General features: G+C 42.7%; 1 protein-coding gene across 2 annotated transcripts in view; it reads right to left on the bottom strand.

The window, feature by feature from the left end:
- Dock8 (dedicator of cytokinesis 8) overlaps positions 1 to 17,251 on the bottom strand; it is a 157,958-nt gene extending 140,707 nt beyond the window's left edge. For both annotated transcript variants that reach the window (XM_090329689.1, XM_090329690.1), the window contains exon 1: positions 16,795 to 17,251. In XM_090329689.1, coding sequence (XP_090185815.1) covers positions 16,795 to 16,847 — 53 coding nt within the window. In that variant the 5' untranslated portion in view covers positions 16,848 to 17,251. The remainder of the gene's footprint in view (positions 1 to 16,794) is intronic.
- Positions 17,252 to 17,583: the final 332 nt, after the last annotated feature.

The following is a 17,583-nucleotide window of genomic DNA, read 5'->3' as shown; positions in this document are numbered from 1 at the left end:
GGTTAGCCTTACTGAGGTGATATTGAGAGACCCTTCCCTATCTTCAATGTTTGTCGAGATGCCCATTTCATCATGACGCATATATGCTGATATCTCACAGAACCAGCTACCAAATAAGGAAACAGCTGGAAAGATAAAAAAAAAATACTCAGCTGCTGCCTGAGAGCTCATGATCATTCTAAGGCGGTGGAAGGCTTCTGGGTCTGAGACTAGACATCAGCAACCAGCAAAGCAAGGTCAGGAGGTGGATGAGCCACAGCTATTAACTCACCTGGTATGAGGGCAACATGAGGTCAGTGGTCAGAAACCCCACGTGTCCTGTTTTTTGTCGTCATTGTTGTTTTTCTAGAAGTCTGCCCTTCAAGAAGCTTCCCGAAGAGAAGCAACTACCCGGAAGACATGGTGAGTACCCTCACCACAATACACTGACCACAGGTTGCTGTGACTCACACCTGTCATTTTAGCTGCTCAGGAGGCTGGGATCTAATATGAACGTGAACATAGGTAAGCTGGTCAATATGGGACAATCAAGGGACAATCTTGTCCTTCTTTGTATCTGAAATTCCCAGTGGTAGCAAAGTGGAGGCTAGAATCCAAGTGTGATCATCAGGATGGTGTCTTTTACCACACCATGACGACTTCCCAGACAACGATAACCATAGCCGCCAGAGCTTAGTGGGTCTGAATGATAATGATGCAAATGTAACAAATTGCCCAGCGGTGATGGACCTCTGTTAGAGAATACACAGGAATCCTGTGTATTGCTCTTGCATCTCTTCTGTGAACTTGGACTCTTTTCTTTTTTTTTTTTTTTTTTTTTTTTTGCCAGTCCTGGGCTTGAGCTCAGGGCCTGAGCACTGTCCTTGGACTTTCTCAAGGCTAGAGCTCCACCACTTGAGCCTCAGCACCACTTCCGACTTTTTTCTATGTATGTGGTACCGAGGAATCGAACCCGGGTCTTCATGCATGCTAGGCAAGCACTTTAACCACTAGGCCAAACTCCCGGCCCCCTGGACTCTTTTCAAAAGAAGAGCTTTAAAGTAAATAAAAAGTTAGACATAATTATAATATTTCAGGGAGCACTGTTCATTATTAGCATATTTATCAATTATTAAAAATTTGTGCCTAGCACCAGTGGCTCACGCTTATAATCCTAACTACTCAAGAGGCTGAGATGTGAGGATCAGAGTTCGAAGCCAGCCTGGGCAGAAACATCTGTGAGACTCTTATCTCCAATTAGCCACCAGAAAACTGGAAGCAGAGCTGTGGTCCAAAGTGGTTGAGCTTTTAGCATTGTGGGTGGGGAGGGAAAAAGGAGGGGGCTGGACTCAGGGACAACATCCAGGCCTTGAATTCAAGCCCCATACTGACAAGAAGAAATTGTATAGCACATGGTAGCCAGAGGCTAATGGCTCATTCCTATATTCCAGCTACTGAAGAGGTTGAGATCTGAGAATCACAGTTCAAAGCCAGTCCAGGCAGAAAAGTTTGGGAGACTATATCTTCAATTAAGCAGCAAAAAGCCAGAGGTGGAGCTGTAGCTCAAATGGTAGAGGACTAGCCTTGAGGAGAAAAAGTAAGAGGGTATTTAGGCCCTGAGTTCAAGCCCCAATATGGATATAAATAAAGACATTGTATTTGCAAACCTCACTTCTAGGATACAAGTTACACACTTCTGAATAAGAGATGTCTTAAGTAGATCTCATTATTGAAGCTTCTGGGAAAGGTTCTTAAAAGGGGTGGAAAAAAGCTAGCTGGCATGACTTATTTTCCTTCCCACAGCCTCTTATTTTCAGTATTGATTCAAGGTATGGTTTCAGGAGCATCCTGTAGCCACAGTGATAAAGACACACACACTGAGGACTATGGAAATAAAGAGACAAGAACCTGGGTCTACACACACACACACACACACACGCGCATACATACGTCACATGTGTTCAAGGGTCTGTGTAATTGTTACCTGTATCAGCTGAAAGTCATCTTAATGGAGATGGGGGTGGTTCTTCTAAACCTGCACATAGCACCTCTCTTCCTCTTTGTCTGTTCCATTTTCTTCGAATACTCATTTTTAATGTTTTCCATGCCATATCTCACCAGGTAGGTGACAGACACTGCATGTCGATGCTTATTTGTTCACGGGTGGATGAAGAGCTTGCCAACTCTGAGTCACAAAGTCTAGCATTGACCCTTGCTCTTCTGAGACATGTCAGGCACCTTAGTTCTCTGATGCCCTCAAACTGCTTCTTCATTTCTCACCCAGACAGCTGTGCAATCTGAGCTCCATAAACATAATTATGGGAGTTAAGAGAAAACCAAGTTATTAAATCCATTCACCTGCCTCCAGACAAGACTGCATTTAAGTCTCCTAGACACACACTTGTATTTCTCACGCCAAAACATCTCTCACAAAGCGTGATTCATGTGCTCTGTTTGAAGGAGCTAACCGGTTCTGTTTCTCTGCCAGTAAAATGGGTATTGGGATGTGACTACAAAGACTTTCTGCTTAAAGATTCTGAAATCTGACAAGTCCAGGATGAGTTGTCTCTCTTTCCTACCACTTGAAGCTGGGTTGCTTGGGGAACTCATGTTGATTTAGGAATATGATAGAAGTGACCAAGGGTTCTAGATGTAGGCCTCAAAAGCCTTGTAGCTTCTACCCTCATCTTGTTAGAGTATTTCTTTTACCAAGTAAGGAATATTCTCTCTGGGTTTGGCTGCTGAAGGCTGAGAAAGATCATGTGAAAATGCCAGGGTCTGCTTACAGTCCATATCAAGCTCTTGGATTTGTGAAGGGCCATCTTCCCACCTCACCTGAGCTATCACCAGGTAATGGTAGGCATAGAAATGCTTTCAGTAAGACTGCCAGAAGAACCATACAATGGAGCCCAATACACAGAATATGAGAATCAGCCAACAGCTGTTTTAAGTTCCCAAAATTTAGAGTAGTACATTCGCAACCAAGGCCTGTCATATTAGTTTCCTTCTGGGCATCTAACATTACAGCAATTCATTCTTTCACAGAGAGGTCTCTGGAGGCCTCACTGAGCAAACAAACTTAGCCAGAAGGGGTTTAGGGGAAAATTATTTTTGCCTTTTTATTTTTTTAACTTCCTTTGGCTTCTGGTTTTTTGTTTACATTCTTTTCCCTGTAGTGAGATTTACCTTCTCTACTTCTGTTTTCCTAGGGCTGTCTCTGACTGGATGTAGGGCCACCCCCCCCTCAATCCAATAATGACATCATCTTAATTTGTTTATCTCGCAAAAGGCTGTTTTCCCAACTCAAGTCGCTCTCACAGGTGTCAAGGCTTAGAATTCTTTGAAGGCCAACTATATACCTCCAAGTTACCTTTAACCAGTGCTTTGCTAAGCAATATAATATAAAAATACTACAACATGAACATGTTGAAAACCAAAGGGGGAAAAAAAGGATGACCACATTCCTTAAGAGAATATTCTGCATGGCAGTACCAGTAAAAATAATTTCAAAACCTGTGTATCTGAACAGAATCTTAGTCATATAAAACTTGATTTTAGGGCAAATCCAAATTGGTTACCCATCAGACAGCATTGGAGAGTGAGTTATATCCTAGGAATACAACCCACTGTTGCCTCTGAGATTTGAGCATCTGTTCAACATGGTGTGTTTGGTCTGTATGAAGCCACAACGATGTAGGAGCCTCTAGTTACCGTTGTCCCACTTCTCTTCCTCCAGCAGATGTTTAGAAGGAGTGGCCTCTACTAGTTTCCTCTATTTCTTCAGCAGTACTAACTGAAGAAATCCGTAGCCCAATGAGTGACTTCCTTCCCCACAGTTCCACTAAGACTGCTATCAGCAGATTTCAAGGCACCTTCAAGGCAAAGCCGTTATCTGACATCTGATCTTAACAGCCCAGCTAGCTCCCTTGTCTCACATCTTGATCCAGTTCTTCCTCTTCTCTGTAGCTCTTCTCTTTTGTACTAATGACTCTTGGCCTGGACCTATTCCTTCTCTTCCCCGACTGTACTTCCTCACTTAGGCAGTCTGTCCTTCATTCTCCATCCCCACCTCAGCAGTGACTTCCTAACTCCTATATTTCTCAGGATCCCAAGCCTATGCCTTAAGCTTCCCAGGAGTAATGTTTATTTTGTACTTATAGCCAAGGTAGACTAGAATAAGCTGTGATAAATAATCCAAAACTCACAGTGGTTTATAAAAAAAAAAAAAAAGATCTAGGCCTGGAGTGTGTCCTAGTGGTAGAGGGCTCACCTAGCATGCATGAGGCCCTGGGTTCAATTCCTTGGTACTACCTACATAGAAAAGTCAGAACTGGTGCTGTGGCTCAAGTGGAAGAGCGCTAGCCTTGAGAAAGCTCAAGGACAGTGCTCAGACCTCAGTTCAAGCCCCAGGACTGGCATACAAAACAAAAAGAAATCCCCAGAGATCTGCAGAAGGAAATTGTGGCTCTAGTCTACTATATTAATTCCAGGATGAAGATCAGTCTCTACCTGGAATGTTGCTGGCTATACAGACCAGAGAAATGGCACTGTCACAAAGCCCAAGCACCTATTACCACTTTTTCTGAATGGATCACAACACCAACAAGGTAGAATTAAATCTACCCTCCTCAGAGGAGCAATGACTATAGTAATTACACATTTTAGTACTCTATAAAAAAAACTCTATAAAAAAAATACAAAGCCGTTCTCTTAAAATGAATGTAAGGCCCAATTTTTTTAATTCTCCACTGGGACTATGTTTATTCTTATTTGTCCAGAATAGAAATCTTGGTGCTTCACTTTGCCCCTTTAAGATTCAGATGGCTAAATAAGACCACATACTAAATAATTCTTTTTTGAACATCAGAATCTTAGACCTTGTATGTCCCTAGTCCAACTCTTTGATTTGTCCTAAATGCTACTTCTCCTTCAGTCCTTCCCACTTCTGCTAACAGCATTTATAGCCAATTTTAACTCCAGCCACAGAGGTATTTTTTTTTTTTGCCAGTCCTGGGCTTGGGCTCAGGGTTTGAGCACTGTCCTTGGACTTTCTCAAGGCTAGAGCTCTACCACTTGAGCCTCAGCACCATTTCCGGCTTTTTGCTATGTATGTGGGGTGCGGAGGAATCCAATCCGGGTCTTCGTGCATGCTAGGCAAGCACTCTACCACTAGGCCAAACTCTAGGCCCCCACAGAGGTATTTTGATTTCTCATTTTCTCTCATTGTCCATCCTCTATTAACTCCCAGACCTAGCTCCCAACTCTACTCCAGGGCTGCCTGTTCTCTTTCCATTCAGAATTCCAGTTGTGCCACTCCAGCTTTCCCTGGCACTGCACTACCTCCCACCTGGTCTTGTGCTCCCACTGTCACTTTTCCACATAGAAGCCAGAAGGATGTTTTAAACACAAAGTCAATCATCACACACTGCTGTTCCCAAAGCCTTCTTTGGTACTTCATAGTATTTGAGCGTTCTTTATTGCCTCTAATTTGAGCATGGCCATCACTTTTTTTTTTTGATCTGTGTTCTCCTTCTGTAATTCACTCCACTAGGATATACGAGCTTCTGCTCACCTTTTTACACAGCAGGCAGATTACAATTCTTTGCCTGCAGTTTCTGTCTCAGAGATGTCTTTTCTTGGAGTATTCGTTCTAAAGTATCCACACCCCTTACATTCTTCAAAATGCCTTTATCATATCTGATATGTCCTTGTTTATTTATTGGTTTATCTTTAACTATCTCCTCATTGAAATATTTCTCCTTCCAGAACAAATGGCCCGACTGTCTTATTAACTACTCAATTCTCATACTCAGTAGCACAATGTCAGGCATATATCAAGTTCCAATCCACGTGCAGAAATGACTGAATAAATAACTATTTCATTCTTTCCCAAGTCTTGGGTGAGTGGGGCTTGAACTCAGGGCCAGGGCACTATCCCTGAGCCACAATGCCACTTCTGGTTTTCTGGTGATTAATTGGAAATAAGAGTCTCATGGACTTTCCTGCTCAGGCTGGCTTGAGACCATGATCCTCAGATTTCAGACTCCTGAGTCGTTAAGATTACAGGCGTGAGCCATGGATGCCCAGCTAGCTAGCTGGTTCCCTTTAAAATGTCTACGAAAGACAACTTTTTCTCCCATTCTCATTATCCTGGCTTAATCCTGACCCGTATCTCACACCAGCTTCCTCCTGATGCTTCTCATTCAATCCTGTCTGCTCTGCAGGAACATGCTCCCCATTTTCCCCCTGCTATCAATTTTTCTTTTCTTTTTTTTTTTTTTTACCAGTCCTGGGCTTGGGCTCAGGGCCTGAGCACTGTCCTTGGACTTTCTCAAGGCTAGAGCTCTACCACTTGAGCCTCAGCACCACTTCCAGCTTTTTTCAATGTATGTGGTACCGAGGAATCGAACCTGGGTCTTTGTGCATGCTAGGCAAGCACTCTACCACTAGGCCAAACTCCCAGCCCCAACTATCAACTTCTTGAGTCTCTCACTCCTGGTTCTTCGAGGCCTCATTGAAGTTTCAACTCTTACAGGTATATTCCTAATCCCAGCACCACAGGCTTCTCCCTCTCTGGGTTCTGTCATTGCTGCCAAAAATCTGCTCCCAGGCACCAATCTAGCCCTGGTCATTACATTTTCTAACTTTCATCTGTTTCATTATCGAACGCCAGCTGAATCCTGTAGGGCAAACCCCATTTTCATAGGCAATGAAGAAAAAAAAAACTTGCCCATTTGAAGCAAATAATTAAACAACAAGATAGAATAAGCAAATTGGATCCCCTTTTTTAAAGGTAAAGCATAAGAATGATTTGGGAATGGAAGAGTAAGATGTTAGCAAAAAAGAGAAAGATCTTAGATGAAGCAAAATAGCCAGTATGTCAACAGGGTGGTGACAGTCTTGTTTCTATGTAGAACACATGGCCAGCCAGCTTTGAAACATCAGCATGAACTGGCAGGGTGAAGGACTCCAGCGTGGCTGGTAGACTTTGAACCTGAGATTTCTCCACTAGCAGAAACGAAAGTGGACCATCATCCTAGCACTTCCTGAGAATTCCCGTTTTCCTATATGTAAACCATGGACTCCAGTGGATTGGTTTTGGATGAAGGCTCGCCTTCTCTTAGGCGTGCACATTACACAGTAGGGAGCTAAGACAGAGAGCTAGATTCCACCACACAAGATGGGTGCTGGGGGGTAAACATCACCCCATATGGCACCCACTTAAGGAAGCAGCTTGGAGGAAAGCATTTCTCCCCATATCCATTCTCCCAGGGTATCTTTTGAATTCTGGTGCAGCATATCAACCCTCTTAGAACCAACAGGCCTTTGGATCAAGGCTAAATTACTCACAGAAAGAGCAAGTACCACTTCTTCCATAACATACATGCTTTCCTTAAGTCTCCAGGAGAGGAGACAAAAATCTTTATTCTGGGGTGTGTGTGTATGTGCTGCCAGTCCTGGGGCATGAACTCAAGGCTAAACTTTTTTGGTTAAGACTAGTACATGGAAGTGAAACAAATGGTAGAGCACTAGCCTTGAGCACAAAGAGGCTCAGGGACAGTGCCCTGGCCCTGAGTTCAAACCCCACGATCAAGGAAGGAAGGAAGGAAGGAAGGGAGGGAGGGAGGGAGGGAGGGAGGGAGGGAGGGAGGGAGGGAGGGGAAAATGGATGAGGGAGGGGAAAATGGATGAGGGAGGGGAAAATGGATGAGGGAGGGGAAAATGGATGAGTACTCTATCACTTTTTAAGCCACAGTTCTACTTCCAGATTTCTAGTGGTTAGGAGTCTTACCAACTTTCCCATGTGAGCAGGCTTTGAGCTGTGATCTTCAAAATCTAATCCTCTGGGAATAGCTAGGATTACTAGGATTACAGGTGTGAGCCACATGGTAGCTGGCTATACTGTGTTTTTAAAACCATGTATTTCAAAACAAATACATTACAGCTGCTTATCTCAGGTCAGTCACAAATCATGGGTACATTTGTCTGAGAAAGGAAAAAAACATTTGAAGAAACATCTGTCCATTCTAGGAAATGAGCAACATGACCAGAATGTTAAGGATTGATTAGGAAACCTTATTTGCATGTACATATCTTAACAACTGTTGTTCTTCAATCCCATGTGAGCAGTGCTATGTAACTTATTCTGACAAATTGTCTTTCTTACGGATGTCTGTAACTCAGGAAGTTGAAACCCAGAGGATCATGGTTCAATGCCAGCTTGAGCAGCAAAGTCCAAAAGCTTACCTCTACAAATAACTAGCAAAAAAAAAAATCAAGGCTAGAGTAATGCATGGTTCAAGTGGTGGAGTGCCAGCCACGCAAGGTCTTGCCCTGATCCTAGAGGGATCAAAGGATTTGTCATTGTGAAGTCACATGTGAAATGTTTCTTGCAATTGCTGTCAGAGCTATTTGAAGAGGTAGAAACAAGCTCCTTAACTTTATAGTTATTTCTCTGCTTTAAGTGTAGAAACATCACTAAATGTAGCAAGATTACCCGAATGCTAATGAACTTTCTCTTTTCAGAAACTGCATAATGAAAGGCTTACAGATCTGTGTGTATGCACACATACATACTCACAGAACCCAAGGACAACTTGGTAATGACCACGTGTACTTAAAGCAGAGGGAAGAACATGAAGACCAGCAGAACCAAGGGATTCGCAGTCATCTGTAGTGTTGTTTTTACTTTAAATATATCTAGAGCAAAAGTGACAAGATACTAACACTTGTGAAGTTTCGACTGGAGATCAAATTCTTGTCACATAATCATTTGTATTTTCTGTAGTTTGGAAATTTTTCAATTTTTTTAAAAAGGGAAGCTTCTCCTTCAAAGGAAGAAAAGATTTCATACTGCCAAGAATATTTTTAAAAATAAAAATAAATGTACTCTGCTTCTGACATTAGTTCAGAGTTTCTGAAAATGTGGCATTAGTTCTCTTGTTCCTTGACTGCAAAGAGCTTGCTAGTTTTTCATTTCCAGGGCCTTCCATAGCATTTGAATAATGTCCCCCAAACTAAAATGAATAAAATATCAAAGATTTATAATGCTACTAATTTATCAAGAGGTGGAGGAAAAGGTGGGGCTGACTTATGATTCTGCATTTCTTAATCTAGTTCCACTTAGGTTACTTTCAGTTTGGGCCTCTATGATAGAGAAACCGCGGGTTTTCTCCTTTGAATGACAGGAATGGTAGGAAGAGTTGAGAAGCTTCAGGAGTCCTTAAGCAGTGATACTAATGTGCTATGTTATCGCCAGGAAGCCAATATGAAAAGAAATGAAACAAGAGTTTGAAAGAAATCTATATTCCCATGCTCTTGCTAAGTAAGTCCATGCATAGTATGCAATCTAGAATCTTATTTTGTGATAGAAAAAGATGTTGATTTTTCTATTACCAGCGAGGAGCCATAGGTTAGAGTACATGGTGAAACAAAGTAAGAAACACAGCTTAATGCCTGGTAACCAGTTTCCATGGGGATGGAACTTCTTTCTTGACTTTTATCATAAATCCACCTATTGAAGGAATAAAGGGAAAGGCCACTGAAAAAAAGAAGTTATCAACGTCATATGTATTTTCATAGAAAGCAAAGAATAAAGGAGGAATAAATGACTGTTTTCATCACTAAAGAATGACTTCACATGTTACTCAACCTAGGAGAGAAGCTAACAAGAAGAGGATAAGAAACACACCAAAAAAAAAAAAAAAGGCCAAGTTGGTTGGTAAATATTAGAAAGAATGATAAAATTAAGGGTTGGGGTAGGAAGGAAATGAGTGGTTTTAGTTATTTATGCTCTGGCTAATTGTCCCAACTTTTCCATAAGTTAATGTGGCAAACAAAGTTTGAAACATCCTTTTCTTTTCACCAAACCAATTCCATGATTAGAAATTTCCAAGGAAGCATTTGCACTAGTACAGAAGACGAACACACTGTTCTAGCCATCGAGCTCTGTACATTACTTTAAAAATCTGGAGTTTGTAGCAGAATAAATCATCATATATATCTATATATATGACTCATAATATAAATCTATGTTAGTTGCCATGGAGAGTTGTTCATGCTATTTGAAATTACCACACAGATTATAATGAAAGATGTATGACCTGACCTGATTTCATTTTTTTAAATAGAAAGATGTACATTCAAATGTTAACAGCTATTGGTGTGTGCATGTGTGGCAGAAATGTGGCTATTTTGCTGTTTTGCCTACTGGACTTTCCTAATAGTGATGGACTTGGAAGGAAAGTGTGGGGTGCTGAAAGAAACTTCAGATCTGTGGGGGTTTTTTCTCCTTTTCATTACCTTTGTGTTTCTAGGGTCTGGCCCATTACTTAGATCATCATAATCCATAATAACTTCATTCATTCACTGATGGATGAATGAATGAGTCCAGGGGAAGACAATATGATGTCTTATACTCTAGTGGATAACCCATCACATTCTGAGATGTCCACCTGCTTTTTATTAACTGTGACCTGGTATGTAGATACAACAAACCATAACAATCAAGTGTCAAGTCCAGAAACATGGGGACCATGCTTAACCATATCACATTAATATCATGTTTTTACTCACAGAACCCTCTGGCAACCAACAGGTCATAAATTAGACTAGACATGTGGGAACAGGATTAGTACATCCCCACTACGTTAGCCTTTTATCAAATTAATAAGTACCTTGTTGCTACCATGGAAAAGGACCAGGTGGTTTTGTTCCTTAGAATTCTGCAGCAAAGAAGCCTAGACTGTTCACACCCTGCTTTTCATGGTCCCTGTGCACTATGAGGGAAGAGTAAGGAAACTTTAAGTGTTTCTGACATCATCTCATTCCCTCGATAGCTGTGTGTGAGGAGTGGAGACAGGAGGCCTTGTCCCCAGGGAACCACCTAGTATTATTGTATTTTTCCCCCCATAGGCCCAGGAAGAAATAAACAGCTTCACAAATGCATGAGAATTGTTGCAGCTCCAATAACTTCTGCAGAAGAAAACTTCACCCTGGTAAAAGGGTCTTACAGAATTAGTCTTAGCAGACAAGTGTCAGAAAAACACTAGGTGACAGAATTAAAATGGTTCACATCTATAATTCCAGCTATCATTCTTTTCTAAGAATCTGGAAGGAAATGACAAATATGAAAGGCCAAAGATTCTGAGTCTGTAGTCTAAGATCCTCTATTAATCTTTAGTCTACAACACATCAGGTGAATAAAAGCAGCACAGTATCATGCAGTACAACAGCTGTTTTCACCTCAGATACATGGAAATACATTCATTTTTAATGTATTATCTCTGTTATTAAAAATGACCAAATTCAGGGCCATGAGCATGGCCTAGTGATAGAATGCTTACCTAGCACATATGAAGCCCAAGGTTCAATTCCTCGGTACCACATACATAACACTGGAAATGGTGCTGTGGCTCAAATGGTAGAGTGTTAGCTTTGAGAAGGCCCAAGGTCAGTGCCCAGGCCCTGAGTTCAAGCCCCAGGACTGGAAAAAAAAAAAAAGACCAAATTTTTCTCACGAGGTTCTCTAAACTTTTCTAGTCCTAGTTTTTATGCTCAAAATCATTGAAGTTATTTATGTGAAATAAATTTTTAATTGATACATAAATCCTCAAAATATATAGATTTATATTTATCTTTTAATTATATAGATTTATATTTATATGCCATACATATTTTGTAATGTTTGAATTAGTGTTTCCTGAAACTTTTACCATTTCTTTACAGGGAATACTTTCTGTGAGCTTTCTGAAACATCCTGTTCATTATTATGGTTATCACATTATACAATAGCAAACCTGAACTTGGAGTTGTTTTTGAATGTAATCTCTATGCAATTTTGTTCTCTCTTCTCAAATCTTTGTTTTATCCTCCAAAAAACACTGCTATGCCTAACCTTTTGTTTCACTTTTTTGACAGATGAAGCGCAGGTTTATATAGTACTAAGTTCAACCAGGTGCCAGAGGCTTACACCTGTAATCCCAGCTACTCAAGAGGCTGAGACCAAAGATCACTGTTCAAAGCCAGCCTGGAAAGGAAAGTCCCTGAGACTCCTATCTCCAAGTAAGCACAAAAAAGCCGGAAGTGAAGGCTCAGTGTTAAATGGAAAAAAATTAAGAAACTTGGGTCCAAGCCCTAGCACTCACGCACGCGCACACGCGCACACGTGCACACGCACACACGCACACACGCACACACACACACACACACACACACCCTAAAGCTCAATACTTAGTAGACAGAAAGCAACCAGTAAATCTTACTTGCAGTATTTTACATTTAAATTAGGGTATCATGGTTAGGACACAGAATTCTGGAGCCAGACTTCTGTACCTGAATCCTAGCTTCGACCTTAATTGGCTGTGATGCTGAGTAACCTCCATCAATAACTTCCCAGTGATGGTTTCATCCATAAACTGAAGGCAGTAATTGTTCCTATTTTATAGAGGTGAGTCAGATATGACACACAAAGACATAGCTTCATATCTTCCATGCAGTATACATTATATATCAGTAGGAGCTATTAGTTTTCCTTTTCAAGCCTGAACAAACATCCTGAATATCATTATTGTTTCTGTATTCTATACTTTTTCTGTCTTAATCCAAAAGTTCTTGTTTTCTATTAACATTTGATCAAGTTGTACTTTTGTGTTAGGGGAAAAAAAAAACTAAGTAGACTGGAGTGTAGCGTGGTGGGAAAGCTTTTGTCTAGCACATACAAGGTCCTGATTTTAATCCCCAATATTGCACAAAAAGAAAATGAGACAGACTTTTTAAGAATGTTTTTCACAGTATCAGTAATAAGTTTGTGTGTTTGTGTGTTTACGTATGCTGGTATGGGGAGTTGAATTGAGGGCCTAAGCTTTTGTCCTCAAGGCTAGTGCTCTACCATTTGAGCCACAGCTCCACTTCTAGCCTTTTTGATGGTTGATTCAAAGTAAATCTCAAGAACTTTATTGTCCTGGCTGGCTTTGAACTGTGATTCTCAGATTTCAGCCTGAGTAGCTAGGGTTTGAGTTATGAGCCACCAACACCCAGTTGGTAATAATTTTTAAAATCTAAAAGGGCACTCAATTCCAGTAATATAAGACTATAATATCCTTTAAGGACTAGAATGCCTGATCTCCTATGCAAGCATTATCATGCACTGCCTATTCAAATCTAATCTTTCCTCTGCATTTAAGAAGACTGACAATTAAACTGGAATGAAATCAAACACATAAGACTTACAGGAAGGGCTGGTAGTATTGCCTAATGGTAGACTGCTTGCCTAGCATGTATCAAGCCCTGGGTTCCATTCTTCCATACACATGCACAAAAAAAAAGACAGAAGTGATGCTGTGGCTCAAGTGATAAGAGCGTTAGCCTTGAGAAAACTCAAGGACAATGCCCAGGCCCTATGTTCAAGCCTCATGGCCGGCAAACAACAACAAAACCCAGGAAATTAAACTTCACTCTTTCAACTCAGAAAAATTTCAGTGGTTGATCTTTCTCTTATACCTTCCATGTGGTGTGGGTCCCAGAGAAATGCCTAAGTATCACAGGCTACACAGTGATACTTGTTGCTCCAAACAAGTCCTCAACATTTCCAACATGTGGATTCAGGAGACAGCCAGGACTGTGAGAGGAGGATGGCTGCAGGCAGGCATGGTGTTCAGGTTTCTCCTGGGCTAGGAAATGCTGCTTACAGGAAGCCACAGACTCTAAAACCCACAGGGACATTCTTTAGAGATTGCGAGCCACACTGTCTGTCCGCTCCTTGTTGAGGTTAGCGTACATAGCCCTGGCTATTTGCAAAGATAACTTTTAATATATCAGACTTCAGTATTTCATTAGATGAATTTTACTCAAATAAATATATTATCATACATGAAAAGATGAAAACCAATCTGAACATATGCTAAATGTACTAGTGGCTGTATTTCAGCAGGATCGTGTAATTTGAACTATTTTTAATATTAAGAGGCATGAGTGCAATGGAAAGCATTTTTTCTTTTCCATTTTCAACATTCCACGTTGTTTTTTTTTTAACATAAACAATGCTCTGCAAGAGAACAATTTGCCAACACTGCTTCTGAAATGATTTGAAAATGGTGTTTTAAAATGATGAGTTTTAATGCTTGGCTTGCTTTATAAGGCAATTCTTAAAGTACACAGGGTCAAAGTAGCATAAGCTAGTTAAAAGCCATCTTTACAAGTTTGCAAGCCTACCTGTGCTATTGTCAGGTTGCACGGCCTTGAACATGGCAATGTGTAGCTATATCTCCAAGTACCTCTGTAGGAGACCTTCCCTGAGCCTCATAGGGTTTCCATGATAATTTAACCCATTAAATGAACAACATAGCATCTAAGACATAGTAAGTGGGAGACTATTAATAGCAGCTGCATCCTTATTAATCCATTCCTTTGGACTGAAATACTTGCCAAACTCATTGGCCTAACTGATCTAATTCTGTTCAAAGGGAAAATAAAGGTCTAACAATAGAAATATGGATTGCATATTGTTGCCTAGGGATTAGGGAACATTCATGCTTTATTTGAATGGGCACCTTTCAGTCAGACTCCGCCATACATTCTGTCCAGCTGAGTGTGCTTGGGGATGGAATGCAGAGGATGAAAATCCGCCTCAAGAAGGCCTCAACCGGCCTGTGTCACCACAGGCAACTCAAATTAGTTTCCACTGAACAGTCCAATTTCAGCTTTCCCACTTGCCATTCTTCCCTCTTAGGAGCTCACAGATGAAAATGTTGGAGATGACTGTGATGAAGATGAAGCTGCTGGTGACAGCACTTCATACCCTAGCAGGTATAATAAGCCAGGTATTGGTTATTATTCCCATTTTGACATATAAAGAAATCATTATTCCCATTATGATAAAGAAATTAAAGTTGAGAGAGTCAACAACACAGGTTAACAACAGACACCTAAATTGTAAGTAAGTCAGATTCCAGCTAGGGTCTTCTTTTTTTTTCCGGTTTGCCTTTTGTTTTTGTTTTTGTCGGTCCTGGGGCTTAAACTCAGAGCGTGGGTGCTATCTCTGAGTTTCATTTGCTCAAGGCAAGCGCTCTTCCACTTCAGCCACAACACCACTTGATGCTTTTTTTTCTGTAGTTTATTGCAGATAAGAGTCTCATGGACTTTCCTGCCTGGGCTGGCTTCGAACCAGGATCATCAGATCTCTCAGCCTCTTGAGTACCTAGGATTATAGGCATGAGCCAGACACCTGGCTTGCTTTAAAAACAAAACAAGGGTCTCACAATGTGGCCCAGCTGGCCTCAAACTGTAGATTCCCCCTCCTACCTCAACCTTCAGAGTGCTAGGATTACAAGCATGAACTACCTTACTTGGCTCAAGACCTTTATTCTTAATACTTGGACTACAACAACCTCACAGCTGTTTCCAAGATTGCCTGGAGGATGAATTTAAGTCGTAGTTACTCACTTTGGGTCAATCTTACACAACCTTATATAGTCTCTGACTTCCTTCTGCCCAAGTCATACTTCCTGACATAAAATTCACAGGAACAAGGCACAGAGAAGCAGGTATACAAGTGGTACATCCATCAATTACTTCAGTTTGGTTCCTTCTGCCCCTCCAATTGAAAAGCACTTACTGTACAAACCAAGATAATCCCAATGGGAAAAAAACATCCCACAGCAAGATCCCCGATACAATTGATGACTTCAGACCCATACCACTAGCCTTTGGCATTAACAGAGGCCTTTTACAGAGGAAAAGCAGTAAAATTTATTTTTTTACAAAGGAAGAGCAGTAGAGATGGTTTGCTCACAGAAACACAACATGAGAAAATAGGCCCTCTGAAAGTCCTGAAAGCCTCATGATTTGGGTTTTCTAATTCCTGGTGGCTCAAACTTCACTTATGGACTACACACAGCCTTTCCCAGGCTGGGGATAAAGGAAAACTCAAGAGCTGGGAGAATGGCTGAGAAGTTGCTGACCCCTCTGGCCAAGTTTCATATTATCTTTTAACCAGATACTCCCGATTTCTCTGGTCAAGGCAAAAATGCCTCCCCAAATATTTGTCAGCAGTTTTCAGTGGAGGAAAAACTATCTTTTAAGCAGCTCCCTAAGAGAAACGGAGACAGTAAATGTGCTTACATTTGGTGCAGGCAGTTTATAATTATAAATTGGTGAGCCAGTCAGGATCTCTGAGTCCTTCATTCTTTGCTCAAGAGTAATAAATCTACAACTGTCAGCTGCGGGCCATTCCTTTTTATTTAAATAAAGGAGTTTTTTTTTTTTAAATCACCCAGTTTATGGCTGGGTTCCTTTGCACTAAGGAATAAAAATAGAGATGTCACCACGAAGTCAAACTGCATCATAAAAACGAGAGGAGCAGAAAGCCCTATTCAAGGACCACGTAAGTCTTCTAAGTATCTCTCTAAACACAAAACTTGTTTCCAACATTTGGTTTCTTTCCCCTCCTCAAAACTGGGCGAAAGGAGCAACATATAAGAACTTGTGGGGTGCCCAAAGAAGAGATCTCAACTCATCCCACAGCCTGCTCCCCCCGCGCCCCACCCCGCACCTGTCAGAACCCCACACCAGTAGGCGGGGGTGGGTAAGTGGAGCAAGAAGGAAAGGATCCAGGTGGGTGAGAGTGAGGATTCTGCAGGAGGGCGCAGCTGAGCCCGGCATGCGCCCCGCCGCTTCTCCCCAGTCCCCAGCAGCAGCGGGGATACCAAGTCCTGCCCCCCACCCCGCCAGCTTGGGGACTCGCCCGGGTCCGGGATGGGGAGAGGAAGCGCCGGACGATCGTCCCCCCTGCCGCCGCCGCTGCGGGACGCGTCTTACCTGTTGATCTTGAGCGCAAAGGCGCGGCGCTCGGCGCCGGGCAGCGTGGCCATGATCCGCCCGCGGTTCCGAGACTTGCAGGGTTGGTGGGGGTGCCGAGAGTCGGGGTCCAGCGCGCTACACCGCCGCCAGAGCGCATGCCGAGCCGGGCGAGAGCCTCAGCTGTCAGCCGGGCAGGGAAACTTCCGCGTCTCCACCTTCGGCGTTGGAATCACCCCGGGGGGAGGGCCCAGCCACTGCCGCGCAGCCACCACCCCCCCCTCGGCCTGGCACGCAGGCGGCGGCGGGCCACCGGGCGTGGACACCTCGCGCGGAACTGCGCGCCGCCGGATGCGCCGACCCACGGGCCGGCCGATCGCCTTGCGCGCACGCTTCCCCGGCGGGGGCTGACCCCGGGCCGAGCGGACCGCGGGCGGATGACCCGCCGACCACGGAGCGCAGGCCGGAAACTCCAGCTGCCCGGGCGGCCAGGGAATGTGGGCACGCGGGGGGAGCCGCGCCTTCCGCTCGCTGCCCTGAGTTGGCATTGGCGAGGTCCCCAAGCCAGCCCCGGGAGGGAGAAGGCAGCCTAAAGCTTAAATACGATCACTGCTTTTTCTTTTTCTTTTTTTTTTAAATGAAGAGGGGGCGCACCTGTGGCTCACGCCAGTAATCAACCCTAGCTACTGAGGAGAGGCTGAGACCCGAGGATCCAGGGTCGAAGCCAGCCGAGGCTGCAAAGCCTTGATATTCCCCAACTCTTACCACCCACTAACCAGAGAAAAACAGGAAGTGGAACTGTGGCTCAAG

This window comes from Megascapheus bottae, chromosome 3 (assembly GCF_031878675.1).
Source record: "Megascapheus bottae isolate mThoBot1 chromosome 3, mThoBot2.hap1, whole genome shotgun sequence".
In the NCBI taxonomy this organism is placed as follows: Eukaryota; Metazoa; Chordata; class Mammalia; order Rodentia; family Geomyidae; genus Megascapheus; species Megascapheus bottae.
This window is presented reverse-complemented; position numbering and strand designations above follow the sequence as displayed.